We start from the raw sequence: 24736 nt of genomic DNA on the forward strand, positions 1-24736 counted from the left end.
GACTTTCTAAACAGATTTTGACTGTTGTTCAGAGTCTAAGATTAATAAGATGATTTGGTGCTAAGAGGCCTTTGAGCTTCTTTAACTTCAAAAAGTGAAAGTGTTAGTTGCTCAGTCTTGTCCAGTTCTTTGCGAACCCATGAACTGTAGCCCTCCAGGCTCCTCTGTCCATGGAATTCTCCAGGCAAGAATACTGGAATGGTAGCCATTCCCTTCTGCAGGAATTCTTCCAGATCCAGGGATAGAACCTGTGTCTTCCGTATTGCTGGTAGATTCTTTACCAACTAAACCACAACAGAAGCTCTTTAACTTCAGACTATAGATATTGAACTATCTCCTAACCTACCCATATCACTTTTCCTTTATCCAATATTTCACAAATACTGCTTCTAGATTAATTTTTCAAAGGTATATTTCTTGATTTTGTACTTCCTCAAAATTCTAGCTCATGAGAGGAGGAAAAATGTAAACAAATTAATGCAATGCCATGAGGTACCTGCCAAATAAGGTACAATGTCCTATGTAGACATAGAGGAAGATAGTGTTTCAACCACCTGGAGGGCAGAAGAATAATTTACTAGTTGGACAAGAGAAGAGAGGGGTCAAAAGCAAAAGAAAGAGCATTATCAAGTTAGTAAAGCGTAAGGAATAAATGTTGTTGGAAAAGGAGGTTGGGTAAAGGTAATAAGAGCTCGGAAGCTAAGCCAAGATGCACGACAATGGCAGAGTGTTATAGTTTCCCTGTGATCATCTGCCTTTACGCCTGTTATCACAAAACCCCCTTTTGATTAGTATTTTAGCACTACCAAAATATCTCAATGTGGACAATAAGTTATATAGTCAGAGAGTGCCATCATCAGGCTTGTATTTTTGAATGATTACTCTGGTTCCACTGATGAAGTAATAAACAGCATAAAATTTGTCCTTTTGCCATAAATAACTAAACACTGCACAAAATACATGAAGTAACTATTTTTAGACACTGGAACACCATCAGTACAGACTTGTGATTCTATAAGAAGGAAAAATAAATTAGGTGACTACTGAAACCACTTCAAATTTATACTCAGAAGTGCTTTCCAGACTGCAGTAGAGAGAGGTAGCTTCAACTGGCAGGCTATGTTCCATGGGGTAGCAGAGTCGGACATGACTTAGGGGCTAAACAAAAACAACAATAATGATGGCAACCAGAAAGACCTGGGAGAAAGGTTGAGAATCAGACAGTCATCATCTGTTCTTTTTTTTTTTTTTTTGGCAGGAAAAACTGCAGAGACAATCTAATGGATGAAGATGAGAAAGACAGAGCAAAGAGGTAAGAGACATTTAAACTTTGCTTGTTCTCACTCTGCAGAGAAAGGCCCAGTCAGAGATGGAAAACACATGCCCCATGAAATACTGCAGGCTCTGCCCCCAGAATTCATACCAGTTACCCCAATTCTGTTCCTTACCCTGAAGTTACTCATTGTCTAGGACTTGCCAAGTTGTTTGTAGTTTTCACATGTTCGCGTAGTGACCCTGTTGACCCAGCCCTCTTTTTAAAGGCTTCTGGTTACTGCTTTTCCAGGATGGACACTCCTTGGCCAGGCGGCGTGACTGGAGCCAGCCTGGGGGCCCAGGCCAGCCTGGGTTCAAATCCTACTTCTGCTGTCAGGAAGCGGTTGGCCCTGGACAGTAATGGGCATAATCAGCTGCTCACACTGGACGTGGAGTAATCGTCCTCACTGGGCTGCACTCTTGCACGTGTGTTGTCTCAGCTTCCTCGGTTGCCGGGATCACGGCCGCTTGGCCCTGGTTTGGGGTTGACCAGAAACCCCAGCTTGGTTGCTGGCACATCAGTGCTGTTATAGCTATGTCTGTGCTTGTCCCTTCAGTGGACATTCATTGAATCCCTCCTGTACATGAGGAGTCATAAAGTGGATATTTTGAAGGTAAAGCCCAGTCGGATGTTATCAATTTCATAAAATCAGCCCAAATTGGCAGTTACTGCACCAGGCTCTGGGGATAGAGAGATGAACGGTAGGCGTCTTGCCCATGCGGGGTCGCAGGCGATGGTGGCGATGGGTAGGTGACCACAGATCATTAGCTTGCACGGACATGAAATGTCCTGTCTCAGAACGGTCTTTGCTCATGCCCAGCGGACAAGCCTCCCTCCTCCAGGCTCTTTCCTCTTTGTTCGTCCTGCCACCGCCTGGCTGGCAGGTCCTTCCCCAAGCCCCTGAAGCCCTCTCTTCTTTTTTTTTTTTTAATATTTATTTGTTTATTTTTGGCAGCACTGGGTCTTTGTTGCTGTGTGGGATTTCTCTAGTTGCGGTGTGAGGGTTTCTCATTGTGATCACTTCTCTCGTTGTGTGGCATGGGCTTTAGGGCATGCAGAGCTTCAGAGGTTGTGGTTCCCAGGCTCCAGAGCCCAGGCTTAGTAGTTGTGACCCATAGGTTTAGTTGCTCCCTGGCATGTGGGATCTTTCCAGATTAGGGATCGAACTCTTGTCTTTTGCGTTGGCAGGCAGATTCTTTACCACTGAGCTACCAGGGAAGCCCCCCAACAACCTCTAACACACCCACAGAGCTGAAGGGTCTGTCCGCCTCCCCTCACAGAGCTCACTGCCCAACTGTCACCTACAAAATCCCCTGCTTGTAAATGACGGAGCTCTCAGAGGTCACCCAGTTCAGCAGCCCCAGGGGAATCTGTCCTTCCATCTTGCCTGGTGGTAGGGGACGGCCTTGAGAACCATAAACCCCCAAGCACTCAGACCTCTGAGATCCAAATCACAGGGAATGTTTGTACTGTTTGTTCATTTCCCAAAGATTTCCTTAAAAACGTCAGGGAGCAGGGAAATGGCCTGAAGTGCAGACAAACTCAGACTGGGGTGGGGTGAGGATCGTTGGGGGCTCAGCATTTTCTAAATCTCTGCTTTTCCATTCGTTTGCAAGTTGTTCTGTAATAACTATTTATTTTTTAGATTCTTTTCCTGTGTATCTTTTTTTATTATAGTTGCTTTACAGTGCTGTCCTAGTTTCAGGCATACAGCAAAGGGAATCAGCCACAGGTATTCATGTATCCCCTCTTCCTTGGATTTCCTTCCCATTTAGTCACCGCAGAACAGAGTTCCCTGTGTTATACGGCAGGTTCTCACCAGTTATCCATTTTGTACGTAGTATCAGTAGTGTCTGTATGCCAATTCCAATCTCCCAATTCATCCCACCCTGCCTTCTTCCCTTGGCATTCATATGTTTGTTCTCTCTGTGTGTAATAGCAATTTAAACATTGGAACTCCCTTTAGACCTAAGGAACTCCTCGGATGAGTCTGACAGGCCCTTCACTTGGCACTGGACACCATGGCTGTCTTAGGCCACCACCTACACGGGTTGTAAAATCCACACGGGTCCCAAACAGCATGTAAATGAATAGACCAGACCAGACCAGATTAGAATCCTGGCACCCTGTCTCACGGGCAGGCTTCCAGCTCTCCACTCTGGGGCATCTTGCCTCTTGGTGGACTCCCAGGATGCTGTGAACATAGAGCAGAGACCTGAGCCACATGCTTGGCTGACCCTGCCCCACCTGCTGGATTCCAACAAGCCCCTTCACCTGATAAGCTTCCACTTTCTCAGATGCAATGCGTGGGTCATCATTTCTGTCCTGCCCTCCTCTCAAGTTAAAATACACCAAGAAGCTCTTCTTATTTTTTTTTAGAAGTATTACTTGCTATGTGTGCTAACTTGCTTCAATCATGTCCGACTCTTTGCGACTCTATGGACTGTAGCCCACCAGGCTCCTCTGTTCATGGGGATTCTCCAGGCAAGAATACTGGAGTGGGTTGCCATGCCCTCCTCCAGGGGATCTTCCCGACCAGGGATGGAACCCGCATCTCACGTCTCCTGTCTTGGCAGGTAGGTTCTTTACCACTAGCGCCACCTGGGAAGCCTCACCTATATGTGAAGATGAAGAACATTTTACGATAACACATTTATAAACTATTCCCATCAGCGATAATGACAAGGTCAGCGGTGCTGACCAGCATTCACTGGGCATGTCCTGAGTGCCCTGTTCACTTCCAGGTGCTCGGCACTAGGCTAAGAACGTTTCTGTGCATTATCTCATATCACCTCCTCCACATTCCTTTGAGGTGTGTAACCCTGTTATTACCATTTTACAGATGAAAAAACTAAGGCCCAATAAGGTTAAGCAACTTTTCAGATACCCTAAAGCTGTAATAAGTAGCAGAAGTTAAATACAGCCTTCCTAAATGCCAGACTCTGTTTTTACTCCCAGACCACACACATATCTCATCATGTGATAACAAATTCATTCTCTCTGGCAGGTCCAGTCTGTGTCCTAATGTGACTTTGAGTCCACAGGAGTTTGGCTTTTGCCATCATTATTTTTTTTTTTAATTTTTCTTGGCTGCCATAGATCTTAGTTGTGGCTTTCAGGATCTTTAGTTGTGGCATTCGAACTCTTAGTTACGGCATGTGGGATCTAGTTCCCCAACCAGGGATTGAACCTGGGGCCCCCTGCATTGGGAGCATAGAGTCTTAGCCACTGGACCACCAGGAAAGTCCCATCATCATCATCATCTTTCATGTCACCCCCAGGCCCCCAATTTCAGCCCTGTCTCTCTACTACATGGCTTACCTCGCAATCTGGAAGAGGTATAAATGCAGGATGGCATCACCGACTCAATGGACATGAGTTTAAGCAAGCTCTGGGAGTTGGTGATGGACAGGGAAGCCTGGTGTGCTGCAGTCCATGGGGTCACAAAGAGTTGGACACGACTGAGCAACTGAACTGAACCTGTCTTTTTATGGCTGAGTCCCTTCAATGTTCACCTGAAACTATTAGAGCATTGTTAATCGGATATACCCCAAGGCAAAATAAAAAGTTTGCAAAAAAAAAAAATGCATATTTAGGGTCTGCCATCCTCAGAGATCATCTGATGTAATCAGAGATGTTTCAATAAAATCGTGGCTAAAAACTCTTAGAAATAAATCCAATCATAGGCAGTTTCCGTTTATTCCCATCCCCATTTGCTTTGAGCCATGGGCACCCACTCCCCTAAATTGCCTATTCAGAAACCTCCCAGCACAGGCACTGGGAAGCAAAGCTGCTGGTCCTCACCCGACTCTCGTCCTCAGATTGGGAAATGGGTTTAGACTGTTTGGGGATACCCCGTTCTCTTTGCCAGAATAGCAGCAATAACACAGTATTCTTCATAACACCTGGGGGGAGAAAAGGACAAAATAAACACAATCCTAAAACTGTGTCACTTCCAAAGCCTCTAGCTCTGGGGCTTTTTAGCTGCAACATGGGAAGCCCTTCCCTAATCCCACCTGGAGGTCTGATAGGAATTGTTTGCACTCCTGATATTTTTGATGAGATTAGTAGAAGTGTTGAGCTTCAGATCAGAACTCTCCTTGTCTCCAGAAAACATGAGCTATATTTGGTAAGGTTTTCAAAGCTTTGGGGAACTCATGGTTTATTTGGATTGTTTGATCGAGTATTCTAAACCAGGACACGGATCCACTTTCTTCTTTAAATTTCCATGTAAATCCAGGGGGATTAATTGCATGCCCTATTGTGTATACAGAATGATGTGCTATTTTCTCTAGTGGAAGATGTAAAAACATGGTCCTTGTACTGAAAAAAGAAACAGTTTGGTTGAGAGACGTTTGGATCCCTGGATAATGAGACACAGTTTACCATTTTGTGTTCCAGTCTTAAACACGTCTTTTTAACTATGATGTGACACAGTTTTGGGGGGGGGGGTGTTTCATCCAGGAAGTAGTGTAGTGTGGCAGGAAGTACACAGGCTTAGAATCGGAAAACCCCAGCTTTGATTCTTACCACTTTTACTTTCCGCCTTTAGATGCGCTATTATACTAAACCTCTCTTAGCCTCAATTTCCTACTCTGTAAAATGGGGGTGTAAATGGCAGTATAGTCAAAGCAAAGGTTTTTTCAGTGGTCATGTATGGTTGTGAGAGTTGGACCATAAAGAAGGCTAAGTGCTGAAGAATTGATGCTTTCAAATTGTGGTGCTGGAGAAGACTGTTGAGAGTCCCTTGGACTGCAAGATCAACTCAGTCAATCCTAAAGGAAATCAACCCTGAATATTCATTGGTAGGACTGATGCTGAAGCTCCAGTACTTCGGCCACCTGACTTGAAGAGCTGACTCACGGGAAAAGACCCTGATACTGGGAAAGACTGAAGGCAAAAGGAGAAGGGGGCGGCAGAGGATAAGATGGTTGGATGGCATCACCAACTCAATGGATGTGAATTTGAGCAAACTCCTGAAGATAGTGAAGGACAGGAAAGCCTGTTGTGCTGCAGTCCATGGGGTTGCACAGAGTTGGACATGACGTAGCAACTGAACAACAATAGCCATACCCTCTTCCTAGGGTTTTTGGAGGAAATATTAATAAATGGAGCTCAGTGGAAGCCCCTAGCACATGCAGGGTACACAGTGCTGATAAGAAAAGTTGACACTTATGGGACACACGCTGTGTGTCTGCAGCATTTTATTTAATTAACTCTAAACCTTGACAGGTTGTTTTTAGCTTCATGGTGGCTCAGATGGTGAAGAATCAACCTGCAATGCAGGAGACCTGGGCTCGATCCCCGGGTAGGGAAGATTCCCTGGAGGAGGGCATGGCAACCCACTCCAGTACTGTTGCCTGGAGAATCCCATGGACAGAGGAGCCTGGTGGGCTACAGTCCATGGAATCACCAAGAGCCAGACACGACTGAATGACTATCACACACATTATGTTGGAGAAACCCAAGACTGAGCGGGCAGACAGGGGCAGGCAGGGATTCACATTTAGGCATCAGTTTCTAAAGTCTGGACTCCTGGCAGCTTCTTATGACATAACTCGCCCACGTGCCCAAGGGGTAGGGACAGAAAGAGCGGGTAGGAATCATCACTTTCCAAAGAAGACAAGTCTTTCTATCACTCGGCAGTATCATATAGTACAGCCCCCTGCATTTCTTTTTCTTTTATTTGTTTGTTTATGGCTATGCTGGGTCTTCGGTGCTGCATGCGGGCTTTCTCTAGCTGTGGCGAGTGGGGGCAGCTCTCTGATCGCGGTGCCGTCTCCTCCTGGCAGTGGCTTCTCTAGTTGTGGGGCAGGGCCGAGAGCGCAGGTTCGTAGGGCTTTGCGCAGGCCCAGTGGCCCCACAGCGCGTGGGATCTTCCGGGAGAAGCCGGCGAACCCGCGTCCCCTGCGCTGGTAGGGGGACTCCCAACCACTGGACCCCCAGGGAGGTCCTCACTCCACTTCTTGATAGAACTGAATGCTAAGAAGAAAGGCTTTCGTGTGAGCCTCTTCCTTTAAGCCAATATTAAATGGTCAATTCATTGGCGTTAATTAAAGTTACTTTATTGCCTATCAGTGAAGGCCCAGTTCCATAACCTCATGCATTTTTATGGAGAGAGGGAGGGGGGATGGTGAGGTTAGAATTATGCTGCCCCTTGCAGGACATTTGGTCCTGTCCAGAATGTTCAAGAGATGCTTGGTCCATAAGATGCTTGGTCCTCAGATAGCCAATAAACACATGAGAAGATGCTCAACATTGCTAGTTATTAGAGAAATGCAAATCAGAACTACAATGAGGTATCACCTCACACCAGTCAGGATGGCCATCATTAAAAAATCTACAAACTATAAAAATTAAAAAAAACTACAAACAAGAGATGCTGGAGAGGATGTGGAGAAAAGGAAACCTTCTTGTCCTGGTGGTAGGAATGTAAATTTATACAGCCACTGCGGAGAATAGTATGGAGAGTCCTTAAAAAGCTAGGAATAAAACTACCATATGACCCAGCAATCTCACTACTGAGCATATACCCCAAGGAAATTATAATTGAAAACTACACATGCACCACAGTGTTCATAGCAGCACTATTTACAATAGCTAGGATGTGAATGCAACTTAGATTGTCCGTTGACAGATGAATGGATGAAGAAAATATGGTACATATACACAATGAAATATTACTCAGCCATAAAAAAGAACAGGTTTGACTCAGTTCTAGTGAGGTGGATGAACCTAGAGCCTATTACACAGAGTGAAGTAAGTCAGAGGAAAACAAATATAGTATATTAACACATATCTAAGGTTCTATGAAGACCTACAAGACCTTCTAGAACTAACACCCAAAAAAGACATCCTTTTCATTATAGGGGACTGGAATGCAAAAGTAGAAAGTCAAGAAACACCTGGAGTAAGAGGCAAATTTGGCCTTGGCATACAGAACGAAGTAGGGCAAAAGCTAAGAGGGTTTTTCCAAGAGAACGCACTGGTCATAGCAAACACCCTCTTCCAACAACACAAGAGAAGACTCTACACATGGACATCACCAGATGGTCAATACCAAAATTAGATTCATTATATTCTTTGCAGCCAAAGATGGAAAAGCTGTATACAGTCAGCAAAAACAAGACTGGGAGCTGACTGTGGCTCAGATCATGAATTCCTTATTGCCAAATTGAGACTTAAATTGAAGAAAGTAGGGAAAACCACTAGACCATTCAGGTATGACCTAAATCAAACCCCTTATGATTATACAGTGGAAGTGAGAAATAGATTAGGGACTAGATCTGATAGAGTGCTTGATGAACTATGGACAGAGGTTCTTGACATCGTACAGGACACGGGATCAAGACCATCTTCAAGAAAAAGAAATGCAAAAAGGCAAACTGGCTGTCTGAGGAGGCCTTACAAATAGCTGTGAAAAGAAGAGAAGCAAAAAGCAAAGGAGTAAAGGAAAGATATACCCATTTGAATGCAGAGTTCCAAAGAATACAAGGAGAGACAAGAAAGCCCTCCTTAGTGATCAATGCAAAGAAGTAGAGGAAAACAATAGGATGGGAAAGACTAGAGATCTCTTCAAGAAAATTAAAGATACCAAGGAAATATTTCATGCAAAGAAGGGCTCAATAAAGGACACAAATGGTGTGGATCTAACAGAAGCAGAAGATATTAAGAAGAGGTAGCAAGAATACACAGAAGAACTGTACAAAAAAGATCTTCATGACCCAAATAATCATGATGGTATGATCACTCACCTAGAGCCAGACATCCTGGAATGTGAAGTCAAGTGGGCCTTAGAAAGCATCACTACGAACAAAGCTAGTGGAGGTGATGGAATTCCAGTAGAGCTATTTCAAATCCTAAAAGATGATGCTGTGAAGGTGCTGCACTCAACATGCCAGCAAATTTGGAAAACTCAGCAGTGGCCACAGGACTGGAAAAGGTCAGTTTTCATTCCAATCCCAAAGAAAGGCAATGCCAAAGAATGCTCAAACTACCACACAATTGCACTCATCTCACACGTTAGTAAAGTAATGCTCAAAATTCTCCAAGCCAGGCTTCAGCAATACATGAACCGTGAACTTCCAGATGTTCAAGCTGGTTTTAGAAAAGGCAGAGGAACCAGACATCAAATTGCCAACATCTGCTGGATCATCAAAAAAGCAAGAGAGTTCCAGAAAAACATCTATTTCTGCTTTATTGACCTTACCAAAGCCTTAGACTGTGTGGATCACAATAAACTGTGGAAAATTCTGAAAGAGATGGGAATACCAGACCACCTTACCTGCCTCTTGAGAAATCTGTGTGCAGGTCAGGAAGCAACAGTTAGAACTGGACATGGAACAACAGACTGGTTCCAAATAGGAAAAAGAGTTTGTCAAGGCTGTACATTGTCACCCTGCTTATTTAACTTGTATGCAGAGTACATCATGAGAAACGCCGGGCTGGAGGAAGCACAAGCTGGAATCAAGATTGCCAGAAGAAATATCAATAACCTCAGATATGCAGATGACACCACCATTATGGCAGAAAGTGAAGAAAAACTAAAGAGCCTCTCAATGAAAGTGAAAGAGGAGAGTGAAAAAGTTGGCTTAAAACTCAACATTCAGAAAACTAAGATCATGGCATATGGTCCCATCACTTCATGGAAAATAGATGGGGACATAATGGAAACAATGACAGACTTTATTTTTTCAGGTTCCAAAATCACTGCAGATGGTGAGTGCTGCCATGAAATTCAAAGACGCTTACACCTTGGAAGAAGTTATGACCACCCTAGACAGCATATTAAAAAACAGAGACATTACTTTTCCTATAAAGTTCTGTCTAGTCAAGGCTATGGTTTTTCCAGTAGTCATGTGAGAGTTAGACTATAAAGAAAGCTGAGCACCAAAGAATTGATGCTTTTGAACCATGGTGTTGGAGAAGACTCTTGAGAGTCCCTTGGACTGCTAGGATATCCAACCAGTCCATCCTAAAGAAAATCAGTCCCGAATATTCATTGGAAGGACTGATGTTGAAGCTGAAACTCCAATACTTTGGCCACCTCATGCGAAGAGTTGACTCATTTGAAAAGACCTTGATGCTGGGAAGGATTGAAAGCAGGAGGAGAAAGGGACGACAGAGGATGAGATGGCTGGATGGCATCACTGACTCAATGGACGTGAGTTTGAGTAAGCTCTGGGAGTTGGTGATGGACAGGGAGGCCTGGCATGGTGCAGTCCGTGGTGTTGCAGAGAGATGGACATGAATGAGCGACTGAATTGAACTGGTGAAATCTATAAAAATGATATTGATGAACCTATTTGCAGGGAAGGATTGGAGATGCAGATACAGAGAGGAAACTTGTGGACACAATGAGGAAAGGAGAGAGTGGGACAAATGGAGAAAGTAGCATTGATATATATATACTACCACGTGTAAAACAGATAGCTGGTGAGAAGTTGCTACATAACACAGGGAGCCCAGCCTGGTTCTCTGTGATGACCTAGCTGGGTGGGATGAGGGAGGGAGGGAGGCTCAAGAGGGAGGGGATATATGTATAATTATGGCTGATATGCATTGTTGCACAGCAGAAACCATCGAAATGTTGTAAAGCAGTTTTCCTCCAATTAGAAAAAAAGATGCTAGGTTCTATCCAAAACATCCATGAATATATTTAGTCCATGCCAAATGGTTTTGGACAGGACTAGAACATCAAGGACCTTCTGGCATGACCAGATGTCTCCCTGGACATTTTGAACAGACCAAATGTCTGCTAACCATGTTAGTTGTTTTTTTTTTTTTAATAGAAGTATAGTTGATTTACAATGTTGTGTTTGTTACAGGTATACAGCTAAGTGATTCAGTTATATATCTCTGTCTTTTTCAGTTATAAATCTGTCTTTTTCAGATGCTTTTGACTTATAAGTTATTGCAAGATATTAAGTATAGTTCTCTGCTGTGCAGTAGGTCCTTGTTGTTTATCTATTTTATATATAGTATGTGTATATGCTGCTGCTGCTGCTAAGTCACTTCAGTCGTGTCCGACTCTGTGCGACCCCATAGACGGCAGCCCACCAGGCTCCCCCGTCCCTGGGGTTCTCCAGGCAAGAACACTGGAGTGGGTTGCCATTTCCTTCTCCAATGCATGAAAGTGAAAAGTGAAAGTGAAGTCGCTCAATCGTGTCTGACTCTCAGTGACCCCATGAACTGCAGCCCACCAGGCTCCTCCGTCCATGGGATTTTCCAGGCAAGAGTACTGGAGTGGGGTGCCATTGCCTTCTCCAAGTATGTGTATATATTAATCCCCCAATCCTCCTTTATCCCTCTCTCCCTTTCCCCTTTGGTAACTGTAGGTTTCTTTTTTGAGAGTCTCTTTCTGTTTTGTAAATAAGTCCATTTGTCTCATGTTTTGAGATTCCACTTGTCAGGGATATCGTATGATGTTTGTTGTTCTCTGGCTTACTTCACTTAGTATGATAACTTCTAGGCCCATCCACGGTGCTGCAAGGGGCATTATTTCATTCTCTTTGTGGCCTTTTGTTAATAAGGATTAAGAGTGTCAGGCGAGAGTAGCTGGTTCTCACTACAGAGTGAGTGATGGTTCTGAAACACAGGCTAGACCATTTTATTATTCTTTGACTCTCATCCTTAGTCTCAACACCAATGAAATGGTGCAGGCAAGAGAGAGGAGTTAAAAACAATAAATAAGAGGCCTTTCAGTGCAGTTTTGCAGTAGCAGGCTTCTCAGAAGGAAAAGCTTCCGTCTTGGGAAGCTGATTGTTACTTTCCGTCCCCCAGGGGCGTTGGTTGATGTGGACCAATGGCAGTAGCCATTCCATCACCCTCTAATCATGATCAGCTAACTAAGTTCCTGAGCAAGTGGAAGGTACAGAAAGGGATACAGAGCCTAACCCTGCCCTCCAAGAGCTTTTCAGCAGGTTGGGAGCATCTTTGAAAAACATGCATGGGGGAGAAAGAATACATCCCCAAGAGGTCTGTGTTGGGCAGAGCCGGGATGATGATCAGAATTTGTGAGCTCTGCTTTCTCAGCCAAGTGCCTGTTTGTGGAGAGATAACTTGGTTGCTAGGAAAGACTGACCTTGTTTCATTTCTCTGGATGTAAATTCTGCACGTCTAACAGGAAGGGCAGGCCATCACCATGAAGGTTGTAGTGAACTCAGATATTCTGCTCTGTGCACACTCGCTGGTGTCCCTGTGTGCAGGCTTGGTGCGGAGTGAAAAAGCCTGGCCCCAGGCAGTGTACACTGCCATTCCCTATTGGAGCCCATCCATCATGCTTTCCTTTCATAGGCTCTTGACTGCATGTTCTGTACATCATCGTAAGCCCACACACAGGGGAAAATGGCAGTAAAAAAATGTGAGCCTTCCTTTCTGTCTGTTTTATTTGGTGATGAAGGCAGCAGCAGGCATTCCAAGAACATAGCAGCATCAGGACACACAATTCGTTTCTATTAGCCTGGAGTTTCCAGATGAGTGACTCTGTGTTCAAAACAAAGGGGAGACTAGCAGTGTGCTTGTGGGCAGAATGCTAATTCTTACTGTGGCCCAGTAAACAGAGACGGGAAAGGTGCCTCCCTCCAACTGGGGCTCTTGGCTTTCACCCTGGTGGGGTCCCTTGGTTGGCCAGGAAGACTTGTCAGCAGGAGAAATGTGTTCGTGGTAGACCTAGAAAGTTGGGACCGTCCCAGCTCAGAGAGACCCAGAACCTTTCTGGGGGCATTGGAGACAAAGGGCAATTTCCTAAACTCCCTTTCAATCACTTTAATAAATTTTTTGAAGTTTTTATGTTATGTTGGAGCAAAAGAGTCAGACACAACTTAGTGACTAAACATAACAAAAAATAGTTGATTAAAAATGTTGTGTTAGTTTCAGGTGTATTCCAAATTTGCTGGCATATTGAGCGCAGCACTTTCACAGCATCACCTTTTAGGATTTGAAATAGCTCAGCTGAAATTCCATCACCTCCACTAACTTTGTTCATTGTAATGTTTCCTAAAGCCACTTGACTTCACACTCCAGGGTGTCTGGCTCTAGGTGAGTGAGCACACCGTTGTGGTTATCTGGATCATTTAAGCCTTTTTTTTTTTTTGTATAATTCTTCTATGTATCCTTGCCACCTCTTCTTAATCTCCTCTGCTTCTGTTAGGTCCTTGCCATTTCTGTCCTTTATTGAGCCCATCTTTGCATGAAATTTTCTCTTGGTATCCTTAATTTTCTTGAAGAGTTCTAGTCTTTCCCATTCTATTGTTTTCTCTGTTTCTTTGCATTGTTTACTTAAGAAGGCTTTCTTATCTCTCCTTGCTGTTCTTTGGAATTCTGCATTCAAATGGATATATCTTTCCTTTTCTCCTTTGCCTTTTGCTTTTCTTCTTTTCTCAGCCTTTCATAAGGCCTCCCCAGACAACCACTTTGCCTTGTTGCATTTCTTTTTCTTTGGGATGGCTTTAGTCGTCACCTCCTATGCATGTTATGAACCTCCGTCCATAGTTCTTCAGGCACCCTGTCTACCAGACCTAATCCCTTGAAGGGATTAGATGAGGTGACAAATGGTTGTCACCTCCACTGTATAATCATAAGGGATTTAATTTAGGTCATACCTGAATGTTCTAGTGGTTTTCCCTACTTTCTTCAATTTGAGCCTGAATTTTGCAATAAGGAGTTCATGATATGAAACATGGTCAGCTTCGGGTCTTGTTTTTTCTGACTCTATAGAGCTTTTCCGTCTTTAGCTACAAAGAATATAATCAGTCTGATTTCGGCTTTGACTATCTGGTGATATCCATGTGTAGAGTCACCTCTTATGTTGTTGGAAGAGGGTGTTTGCTAATGAATAGTACAGTGAAGTGATTATATATGTGTGTACCTATTCTATGTCAAGTTCTTTTCCCATTTAGGTTATTACAGAATATTTAGCAGAGTTTTCTGTGCTAAAAAATAAGTCCTCATTAGTTATCTCTTTTTTTAGTGAATTTTTATTGAAGTAAAGTTGATTTACAATATTCTGTTAGTTTCTACTGTACAGTAAAGTGAGTCAGTTATACATACACATATATCCGCTCTTTTTTAGATTCTTTTTCCGTGTAGGTCATTACAGAGTTTTGAGTGGACTTCCCTGTGCTATACAGTAGGTTCTTATTAATTATCTACTTTATATACAGTAGCATGCATATGTCAATCCCAATCTCCCAATTTATCGCTCCCCAGCTTTTCCCCTGGTAAACATAATGGTTGTCTCTTTTAAATATAGCGGTGTGTACACTGCAGCCCCACACGCCCAATCTATTTTTTTAATTTTTATTTTTGGCCGCACTTGGTCTTCATTACGGTGTCCAGGCTTCTCACTGTGGTGCCTTCTCTTAATGCGGAGCACAGGCTCTAGAGCGCGGGCATCAGTAGTTGAGATTTACCCTGGCTTCGTTGCCCCAAGACATGTGGAATCTTCCCGAAACAGTGATTGAATCCACGTCCCCTGCATTGGCAGGCAGATTCCTGTCGAGTGGACCACCAGGGAAGTCCCCTCAATCTATTTTAAATTGAAAAGCATGCTCAGAAATTCACCACCTTGAAAACGCAGCCCTTTTTTCAGATAAACATTCCTGTTAGAGTTTCAGTGACACGTACCTAAGGATTGTGCTCCCATGAAATCCTCCCCTCGGGGAACCGGTAAGTCAGAATCACTAGGGAATGAAGCCAGCTTCCCCTTTAAGCCCCATCATTTCCTGATAACTCTGGTTAAGAGTCAAGATGTCCCTGATACATCTCGAGATGAGAGAACAGGCTCAGTGGAGTCCGATCATGCCCCTAGTGCTTCAGGGGGGCTGCACCGTAGGAAGCAGGTGGAGTGCAGAGGTTTCTCTAACAGATGAGGGTAGCACCAGCCTGACCCATCTTGATCCCTGTGGGGTGACTTCCCTGCCACAACAGATTACATTCTCTCTCTCTCTTTTTTGTTGTTGTGTCCTACTCTTTGCAACCCCATGAACTGCAGCATGCCAGGTTTCCCTGTCCTTCACTATCACCCACAGTTTGCTCAAACTCATGTCCATTGAGTCGGTGATGTCATCCAACCGTCTCAGAAAATACAATCTGTCACTGTTTCCACTTAAAAAAAAAAAGTCTTTAGCAACACCCCACAGCATGTGGGACCTTATTTCCCCAACCAGGGATTGAACCCACATCCCATGCATTGGAAGGCAGAGTTTTAACCACTGGACCACTGGGAAACTCCCTTGATGTTCTGTTCTTAAACAGAATTGCTGAAGGCTCCTGGTCCTGGCAGTGCTCCCAAACCCTGCTGCCTTGGTGTATAGGGATGCTGGTGGTTATGGAGATGAGGAGAGGTGACCCAGGCCTTACATGAATCTTGCTTTAACGCCAGAGTTTCCCAAAACTCGCTTTAGGCAACACTAGTCCCAGGAAGTACCTTTGAAAACTCGGTGCTGCTGCTAAGTCACTTCAGTCGTGTCCGACTCTGTGCGACCCCAGAGACGGCAGCCCACCAGGCTCCCCCGTCCCTGGGATTCTCCAGGCAAGAACACTAGAGTGGGTTGCCACTTCCTTCTCCAATGCGTGAAAGTGAAGTTGCTCAGTCATGTCCGACCCTTAGCGACCCCACAGACTGCAGCCTACCAGGCTCCTCCGTCCATGGGATTTTCCAGGCGAGAGTACTGTTGTGGGGTGCCATGGCCTTCTCCTTGAAAACTCGCTGAAGCTGCGCTATTTACTGCTTCTCCCTTTTGAAAAGTTTCAGAGCTTCTTAGCACATGAAAGGTGCTAGGGTTGCAATTAGCACATGAGCAAACAAAAGTCTGTTTCATTTTATGTCAGGCTGCATTGGAAAAAAAAGTTATCTGGAAAAAAAAAAATAGTAACAACAAAGCAAACTTCTCTGGCTAGTCTTGTCTCTTTCTCCAAATAATTTTCATAATTTTCCATGAAGACCCTTAGCTCAATACTGTCTTATGCAGTAGGTATGTCAATTTTATCCTAGTAATTTGGAGTATGTTTTATTATACATAAACAACACCAAAACAACACTTGAAAAATACTGAAATGTTTAAAGTAATAATCAAAGATGATTTATAATCATGCCACTTAGAGGTATAGATACTGTTAATATTTTGACATATTTTCCATCATATTTTTTCTACATTTCCATCAATTTTTAAAAAATTTTATTGAAGCATCTTTGATTTACAATGTTGTTAATTTCTGCTATAGAGCAAAGTGTCTCAGTGATACATATATATTTTTTTCATATTCTTTTCCATTATGGTTTATCACAGGATGTTGAGTAGAGTTCCCTGTGCTATAGAGAAGAACCTAGTTATTTATCCATCCTATTTATAATAGTTTGCCTCTGTTAACCCCAGACTCCCAATCCTTCCCTCACTTCCCCGTTGGGCACCACAAGCCTGTTCTCTATGTTTGTGAATCTTTCTGTTTTGTAGATATGTTCCTTTGAGTCACATTTTAGATTCCACATGTAAGTGATATAAGGTATTTATCTCTCTCATTACCACTTTACTTCACTTAGTATAATGATCTCTAGGCCCATCTATGTTGCTCCAAATGACATTACTTCATGTTTTATGACTGAGTAGTATTTCACTGTATGTGTATGTGTATGTGTGTGTGTGTGTGTGTGTGTGTGTATGTATGTATATGCACCACATCCTCTTTATCTGTTTGTCTGTTGATGGACATCTAGGTTATTTCCATGTTTTGGCTATTGTAAAGAGTGCTGCTATGAACATAGGGATGCATGCCTCATTTCAGATTATACTGTTTTCCATAGTGGCTGTACCAACTTACATGACAGGAATACTCATAAGATCTTGGTTAATGTGGCTGATCAGACTCTAATTTATTCTTCGTGGAAGTTCACATGCATGGACAGGACTCTTCTTTGTGTAGAGGACACTTAAGATCGATGCTACTTCTGTACGTTGTGCATCACAGTGGCCTGTCTGGACATTGAACGTGAGCCCATATTTGGCAGATTTCAGTTCTACATGAAATTTGAGTTCCTTCCACAACCACGCCCTCTGCTTCAAGGGCTACAAAAGAAGTAGAAGACCTAATCTGGAAACCTTCTCAGACAGGTTTCTTCTGCTTGGTTTATAACACTCAGATTTGGGAGGCCTAGTCTAAACTCTTATCAATTTCTCTTTTTAGTCTCATCCTATAATGTGGAACCAGTTAGCCCAGATAAGAAATGCCAGAACTCCCACCTGGAAGAAACTTGGGCATCAGTGAGCCCATATTTTAAGCATTAACTATCTGAGTATCCCCAGAATTTACAAGATTAATGCAAAGGCATAATTTGCTTATGGCCATCCAGGCTGGATGGGGCTTGGCAGGAAGTGCTTGTCCCTGCTCCTTGTGGTCTCAGCTAGAGCCATTCAGAGATGATGGTCAGAGACTTTCCTGATGGTCCAGTGGCTGAGATTCTGTGCACCCAATGCAGGGAGCCCAGGTTTGATCCCTGGTCTGGGAACTAGATCCCCAACTGAGAGTTGCCATGCTGCAACCAAAGATCGAATGTGCTGCAACTAAGACTGAGAACAGCTACATAGGTAGACAGGCAGAGAGAGAAAGAGAGAGGGATGATGGACAGAACCATCTGAAGATATACTTGCTCCCATGGCTGGTGTGGATGTTAGCTGTCAGTGGGACAGTGGCTTTCTACATGGAAGTGGAGGTGTGGCCTTCTTGTGACACGTGATTGGGTTTGAGGATGAGCATTATAAGAAAAATATGGGGGAGAAGAGGGAGCCATGTGTCCCCTTAGTACCTGGTCTTGAAAGTCAGGTACAGTTACTTTTGCCACCTTCAACCCACTAGACACAAGTTTCTGAGGTCGGCCAGCCATTCTCAATGGAGGGGAATTAGAACTCATCTTCTCATGGGGTAAGTTGTAAAGAATTTTGACTTATCTGGTTTATAATGACTCTATCAACTCTATTTGATATTCTTTAATAACCCATATCTGAGAAGACAATGGCACCCCACTCCAGTACTCTTGCCTGGAAAATCCCGTGGATGGAGGAGCCTGGTAGGCTACAGTCCATGGGGTCACGAAGAGTTGGACACGAATGAGCAACTTCACTTTCACTTTTCACTTTTCACTTTCATGCATTGGAGAAGGCAATGGCAGCCCACTCCAGTGTTCTTGCCTGGAGAATCCCAGGGACAGGAGCCTGGTGGGCTCCGTCTATGGGGTTGCACAGAGTTGGACACGACTGAAGTGACTTAGCAGCAGCAGCAGCAGCAGCAATAACCTATATGGGAAAAGAATCAGAAAAAGAATGGATATATGTATATGTATAATTGATTCACTTTACTGTATACCTGAAGCTAATACAATATCGTAAATCAAATATGTGTTGTTGTTCAGTCGCTAAGTCATGTCCGACTCTCTGTGACCACATGGACTGCAGCACACCAGGCTTCCCTGTCCTTCAGTGTCTCCCAAAGTTTGCTCAAACTCATGTCCATTGAGTCAGTGATACCATCCAACCATCTCATCCTCTGTTGCCCCCTTCTCCTCCTGCCCTCAATCTTTCCCAGCATCAGGGTCTTTTCCATTGAGTCAGCGCTTCCCATCAGGTGGCCAAAGTATTGGAGCTTCAGCTTTAGCATCAGTCCTTCCAATGATTATTTGGAGTTGATTTCCTTTAGGAGTGACTGGTTTGATTTCCTTGCTGTCCAAGGAACACTCAAGAGTCTTCTCCAGCACCATGATTCAAAAACATCAATTCTTTGATGCTCAGCCTTCTTTATGGTCCAACTCTCACATCCATACATGACTTCTGGAAAACAATAGCTTTGGCTATACAGACCTTCATCTGCAAAGTGATGTCTCCGCTTTTTAATATGCTGTCTAGGTTTGTCATAGCTTTTCTTCCAAGGAGCAAACATCTTTTCATTTCATGGCTGCAGTCACCATCTGCAGTGATTTTGGAGCCCAAGAAAATAAAGTCTGTTACCATTTCCATTTTTTCCCCATCTATTTGCCATGAACTGTTTCCAATGGTCATGTATGGATGTGACAGTTGGACTGTGAAGAAAGCTGAGCACCGAAGAATTGATGCTTTAGAACTGTGGTGTTGGAGAAGACTCTTGAGAGTCCCTTGGACTACAAGGAGATCCAACCAGTCCATCCTAAAGGAGATCAGTCCTGGGTGTTCATTGGAAGGACTGATGCTGAAGCTGAAACTCCAATACTTTGGCCACCTGATGTGAAAAGTTGACTCATTGGAAAAGACCCTGATGCTGGGAGGGATTGGGGGCAGGAGGAGAAGGGGACAGAGGATGAGATGGCTGGATGGCATCGCCGACTCAATGGACATGAGTTTGAGTAAACTCCGGGAGTTGGTGATGGACAGGGAGGCCTGGCGTGCTGCGATTCATGGGGTCGCAAAGACAGTCTGAGTGACTGAACTGAACTGAACTGAACTGAAGGAACTGGATGCCATGATCTTAGTTTTTTGAAGTTGAGTTTTAAGGTAGCTTTTTCACTCTCCTCTTTCACCTTTATCAAGAGGCTCTTTAGTTCCTCTTTGCTTTCTGCCACTAGGGTGGTGTCACCTGCATCTCTGAGGTTATTGACATTTCTCCGAGTAATCTTAATTCCAGCTTGTGATTCATCTAGCTCAGCATTTTGTATCCCCTCTCTCTTTGACTTTCCTCCCACCCTACCCCCACCATGTCATCCATCTAGGTCATCACAAAAAACTGAGTTGAGTTCTCTGTGCTATATAGCAGCTTTGCACTAGCTATATATTTTATACATGTTAGTATATATATGTCAGTGCTAATCTCCCAGTTTGTCCCATTCTCCCCTCACGCCCCTGTGTCCACGTGTCCATTCTCTGTACTTTTTTCATGTTTGGTCATCCTAGGGTGAGACCCTCATGCCCAAGGAAGGAGGACCTGCCCGATTTATCTGTCATCCTCCTTGTCCCCCCAAGAACTACCCAGAAATACATTTCCTCAAGAGTCTACCATGAATATTGTCCAGCTTGACCCTGTATACTTTCCTGCGAAAGGGCCTGTTTTATTTTCAGACCCTGCCATCAGGCTTTCAGAACCTTTTGATTCCTATGGGTCTCTTACATACTCATTTAAAAAGTGTGGGAAAAGAATGAAATAATGCCATTGCAGGAACATAGACAGACTTAGAGATTGTCAAACTGAGTGAAGGAAGTCAGACAGAGAAAGAATACTGTCACATGGTATGCCTTATATGTGAAGTCTAAAACAAGGATACAAATGAATTTATTTTCAAAACAGGAACAGATTTACAGGCATAGAAAACAAACTTATGGTTATTAAAGAAGAAAGGCAGGGAAGGGATAATTAGGAGGTTGGGATTAACATATACACACTACTGTCTATAATGTGGGTTCGCTTGCTGGTTTGGAAAGATCTCCTGGAGGAAGAAATGGCAACCCACTCCAATATGCTTGCCTGGAGAATCCCATGGACAGAGGCGCCTGGTTCACTGTAGTCCGTAGGGGTTGCAAAGAGTTGGACACAATTGAGCACGCAGGCACTATGTATATGAAACAAATAACTAATAAGGACCTACTATATATTACATGGAGCCCTCCTCAACACTCTGTAATAACTTATATGGGAAAAGAATCTTAAAAAAAGAATAGATACATGTGTATGTATAACTGAATCACTTTGCTGTATGCCTGAAACTAACACAACATTGCTAATCAACTATAGTCCAATATAAACTAAAAATAATTTTTTTAATGTAATGGAGAGGCATAGCACTAGAATTATCAAAAATGATTTTGAAAAAGAAGGCTAAAGCTGGAGAAATCCCATTATTAGTCTTAAGGCTTACTGTAAAGCTACAGTAATCACACAGTACCACCGGTGAGAGGAAAGCTCCCTGGGTCCCTGGAACAAAGAGAGAAGAGATAACCTAGAAATTGAGTCTCATAAACTTGATCAATTCATTTTTTTCAAGGGTGCAAAGGTAATTCAGTATAGAAGAATCTTTTCAAACCAGTGAGCTTGGAACAACTGAACAACCACATGCAAGCAAAGGGCTTCCCAGGTGGCACTTGTGGTCAAGAACCACCTGCCAAGGCAGGAGACGTAAGAGATGTAGGTTCGATCCCTGGGTCAGGAAGATGCCCTGGAGGAGGGCATGACAACCCACTCCAGTATTCTTGCCTGGAGAATCCCAGGGACAGAGGAGCCTGGCAGGCTGCAGTCCACGGGGTCCTACAGAGTCAGACGTGACTGAAGCAACTTAGCACACACGCACATGCAAAGGTTAACCTAAAGCTTACATGCTATAAAAATAACTCAAAATGGATCCTAAGTCTAAATGCGAAATGTGGAAAACTCTCAGAAGAAAACACGGGAGAAAGTCTTCTTGGCCTGACATTAGGCAAAGGGTTCTTAGATCTGCCACCAAAACACAATCCATAAAACAGCCACCACAATATTGGAAAGTAATTAATCTCCAATTAAAATAAATAAGCTAATTTAAAAAATAAAAATAAACCCCAAAAAATAATTAACTTGGGCTTCAATCAAAACTTAAAAAATGTTTGCTCTGTGAAGACACTATTAAGAGAGTGAAAAGGCAAGCTGGCAAAATATTGATGAATCACGTGTCTGACAAAGGACTTGTATCAGAATACAAAAATACACTGCCTTACATCAACAGTAAGGAAACAAACAACTCAATTTAAAAATGGTGAAAGACATGAATGGATGCTTCACCAAAGAGGATACACAGATGGTGGAAAAGGACATGAAAAGATGTTCAACATCATTAGCCATTAGAAAAATGCAAATGAAAGCCCAATGAGGATTGTCTACTGCTGAGTCACCTGGGAAGCCCTGCACATCTCTTTGATGAGCTAAAATTAAAAGTACCGACAATACCAACTCCCCTTGAGGATGTTGGAACATCCGGATCCCTCCTATATCACTTGCAAGAGGTAAAATGGTGCTGCTGCCCTGGAAAACAGTCTGGTGGTGTCTTAGAAAGTTAAACATCTGTGTGATCCAGCCATCCTTCTCCTGAGTTACTTACTACAGAGAGCTGACATCTTACATTCACACAAAAACCTGCACACAAATGTTCATAGCTGCTGTGTTTATCATGAAGAAAAATAGGAAACAATCCAAATTGCCTTAAGCAGGTGAACGGATAAGCCAGCTGTGTTATTGATATACCCATGCAATAGAAAGCTACTCAGCAGTGTGAAGGAGAAGATATTAGTAGGTGCAGCAACTTGGATGAACTGGGTAGAAGCCAGCTCAAAAGGTTACCTGCTGTTTAATTGTACGACAGTCCCGAAAAGAGAATGCAGTGATGGGGAACAGAACAGGGGCTTCCAGGAGTTACAGAGATGGAGAGAGTGAAGGAATTTTAGAAGGAATGGTAGAAGGGGGTGGGAGAGTGCAAGTGCTCCATAGCACAAGCAGACCTTCTCCACCACTTCCTAGTCATGAACTTTGGCAGTTGTTCATCCTCTGGGTACCTCAACCTCACCTGTGAAAGGCGAATGATAACAGATCATTGTGAGGACTAAAGGCATTAACACACGTAAAGCCCTTAAAATAGTGCTGTTACGTAGTAAGTGCCCAGACAGTGTTAGCGATGTCAACAGTGTACCCTGGGAGAAACCAGAAAAGATAGAAAGATCAGACTGGGGCTCACCGAGCACTGCATTCAAAATCAAAGGTGGAGGCCTGTATCAAGGTGTATTTAACACACACATATCCCTTCCCTTCCTCCCAGACCACCTCCCTGTCTCTTTTTCTCTTTCTCTTAAATTCAATAAAAAGAAGACAACACAACTGAGAAGTGGGTGGAAGATTTGAACAGACACTTCACAAAGAAGATATGTGAAAGCGCTTTAGACACAGGAAAATCTGTTCAACATCACTCGTCATCAGACAACTGCCAGTTAAAACCACAGTGAGCAATGGATGCATGGATATAGAGAACAGACTTATGGACACAGAGGGGCGGAAGGAGAGGGTGAGACAAGCGGAGGAGGATGGAGACATATGCACTACCATGTGTAAAATAGAGAGCCAGTGGAAATTTGCTCTTTGACTCAGGGAACTCAGATCAGGACTCTGTAACAACCTAGAGGAGTGGGGAGGGCTGGGGAGGGGAGGGAGGTTCAAGAGGAAGGGGACATATGTATACCTGTGGCTGGTTCATGTTGATGGATGGCGGGAACCAAACCAATATTGTGAAGCAATTATCCTTCAACTAAAAGTAAATAAAAGAACAACCACAGTGAGATAATGCTGCATGGCTAAAGGGAAGAAGGATTGGCAATGCTAAGTGCTGGCGTGGATGTGGAGCAATAGAACTCTCATACACTGTAGGTAGGAATGCAGAAATAGGAAAGCCACTTTGTATAACTGTATAGTACTATCTTACAATGTTACACAAATACTTAGCATGGGAAAGTCACTCCGTCATGTCTGACTCTTTGAGACCCCATTGGCTGTAGCCTGCCAGGCTCCTCTGTCCGTGGAATTCTCCAAGCAAGAATACTGGAGTGGGTAGCTGTTCCCTTCTCCAGGGAATCTTCCCAACCCAGGAATTGAACCAGGGTCTCCTGCATTGCAGGCAGATTCCTTACCAGCTGAGCTACCAGAGAATCCCTACACTTACCATGAAAGTGAAAGTGAAGTCACTCAGTCGTGTCCTACTCTTTGTGACTCTGTGGACTGTAGCCTCCCAGGCTCCTCCATCCATGGGATTCTCCAGGCAAGAATACTGGAGTGGGTTACCATTTCCTTCTCCAGGGGATCTTCCCGACCCAGGGATCAAACCTGGGTCTCCCACATTGGAGGCAGATGCTTTAACCTCTGAGCCACCAGGGAAGCCCAACAGGACCCAGCAATTTCACACCTGGGTATGTACCCAAGAGAAACGTATGCCTATGTCTACACAGAGACAGGGAGATGGATGTTCAGAGCAGCATTATTCTTTTTGTTTAATTTTTATATGGTTTTTAAAGGTTACTTTCCACTTACAGTCATTTCAAAGTATTGGCTGTATCTCCCGTGTTGTGCAATCAGGGCAGCATTACTTTATTAATTAATGTAGTTAATGGCCGTGCTCAGTCTTCACTGGTACACGCGGGCTTTCTCTAGTTGTGGTGAGTGGGGGCTACTCTTCATTGTGCTGTGCAGGCTTCTCATCGCGGCGTCTTCCCTTGTGGAACAGGGCTTCAGAACTCGGGGTCAGTAGCTGTGGCGCATGGGCTTGGTTGTCCTGAGGCATTGGGGATCTTACCAAATCAGGGATTGAACACGTGTTCCCTGCATTGATGGGTGATTTTTAACCACTGGACCACCAAGGAGGCCCCCAGCATTATTCTTAATACCCCCAAACTGAAAACAACC

The 24736-nt window shown here is 43.7% G+C and overlaps 1 protein-coding gene across 5 annotated transcripts in view; it reads left to right on the forward strand.

Moving 5' to 3' along the window:
- Positions 1-1150: 1150 nt before the first annotated feature.
- NPAS2 (neuronal PAS domain protein 2) overlaps positions 1151-24736 on the forward strand; it is a 122223-nt gene continuing 98637 nt past the window's right edge. For 2 of the 5 annotated variants that reach the window (XM_043467968.1, XM_043467966.1), the window contains exon 1: positions 1153-1312. In XM_043467968.1, the coding sequence (XP_043323903.1) occupies positions 1281-1312 (32 nt within the window). In that variant the 5' untranslated portion in view covers positions 1153-1280. Of the gene's footprint in view, positions 1313-24736 lie in introns of all 5 variants that reach the window. The other 3 variants (XM_043467969.1, XM_043467967.1, XM_043467964.1) reach the window with 3 other exon arrangements.

This window comes from Cervus canadensis, chromosome 5 (assembly GCF_019320065.1).
Source record: "Cervus canadensis isolate Bull #8, Minnesota chromosome 5, ASM1932006v1, whole genome shotgun sequence".
NCBI lineage: Eukaryota > Metazoa > Chordata > Mammalia > Artiodactyla > Cervidae > Cervus > Cervus canadensis.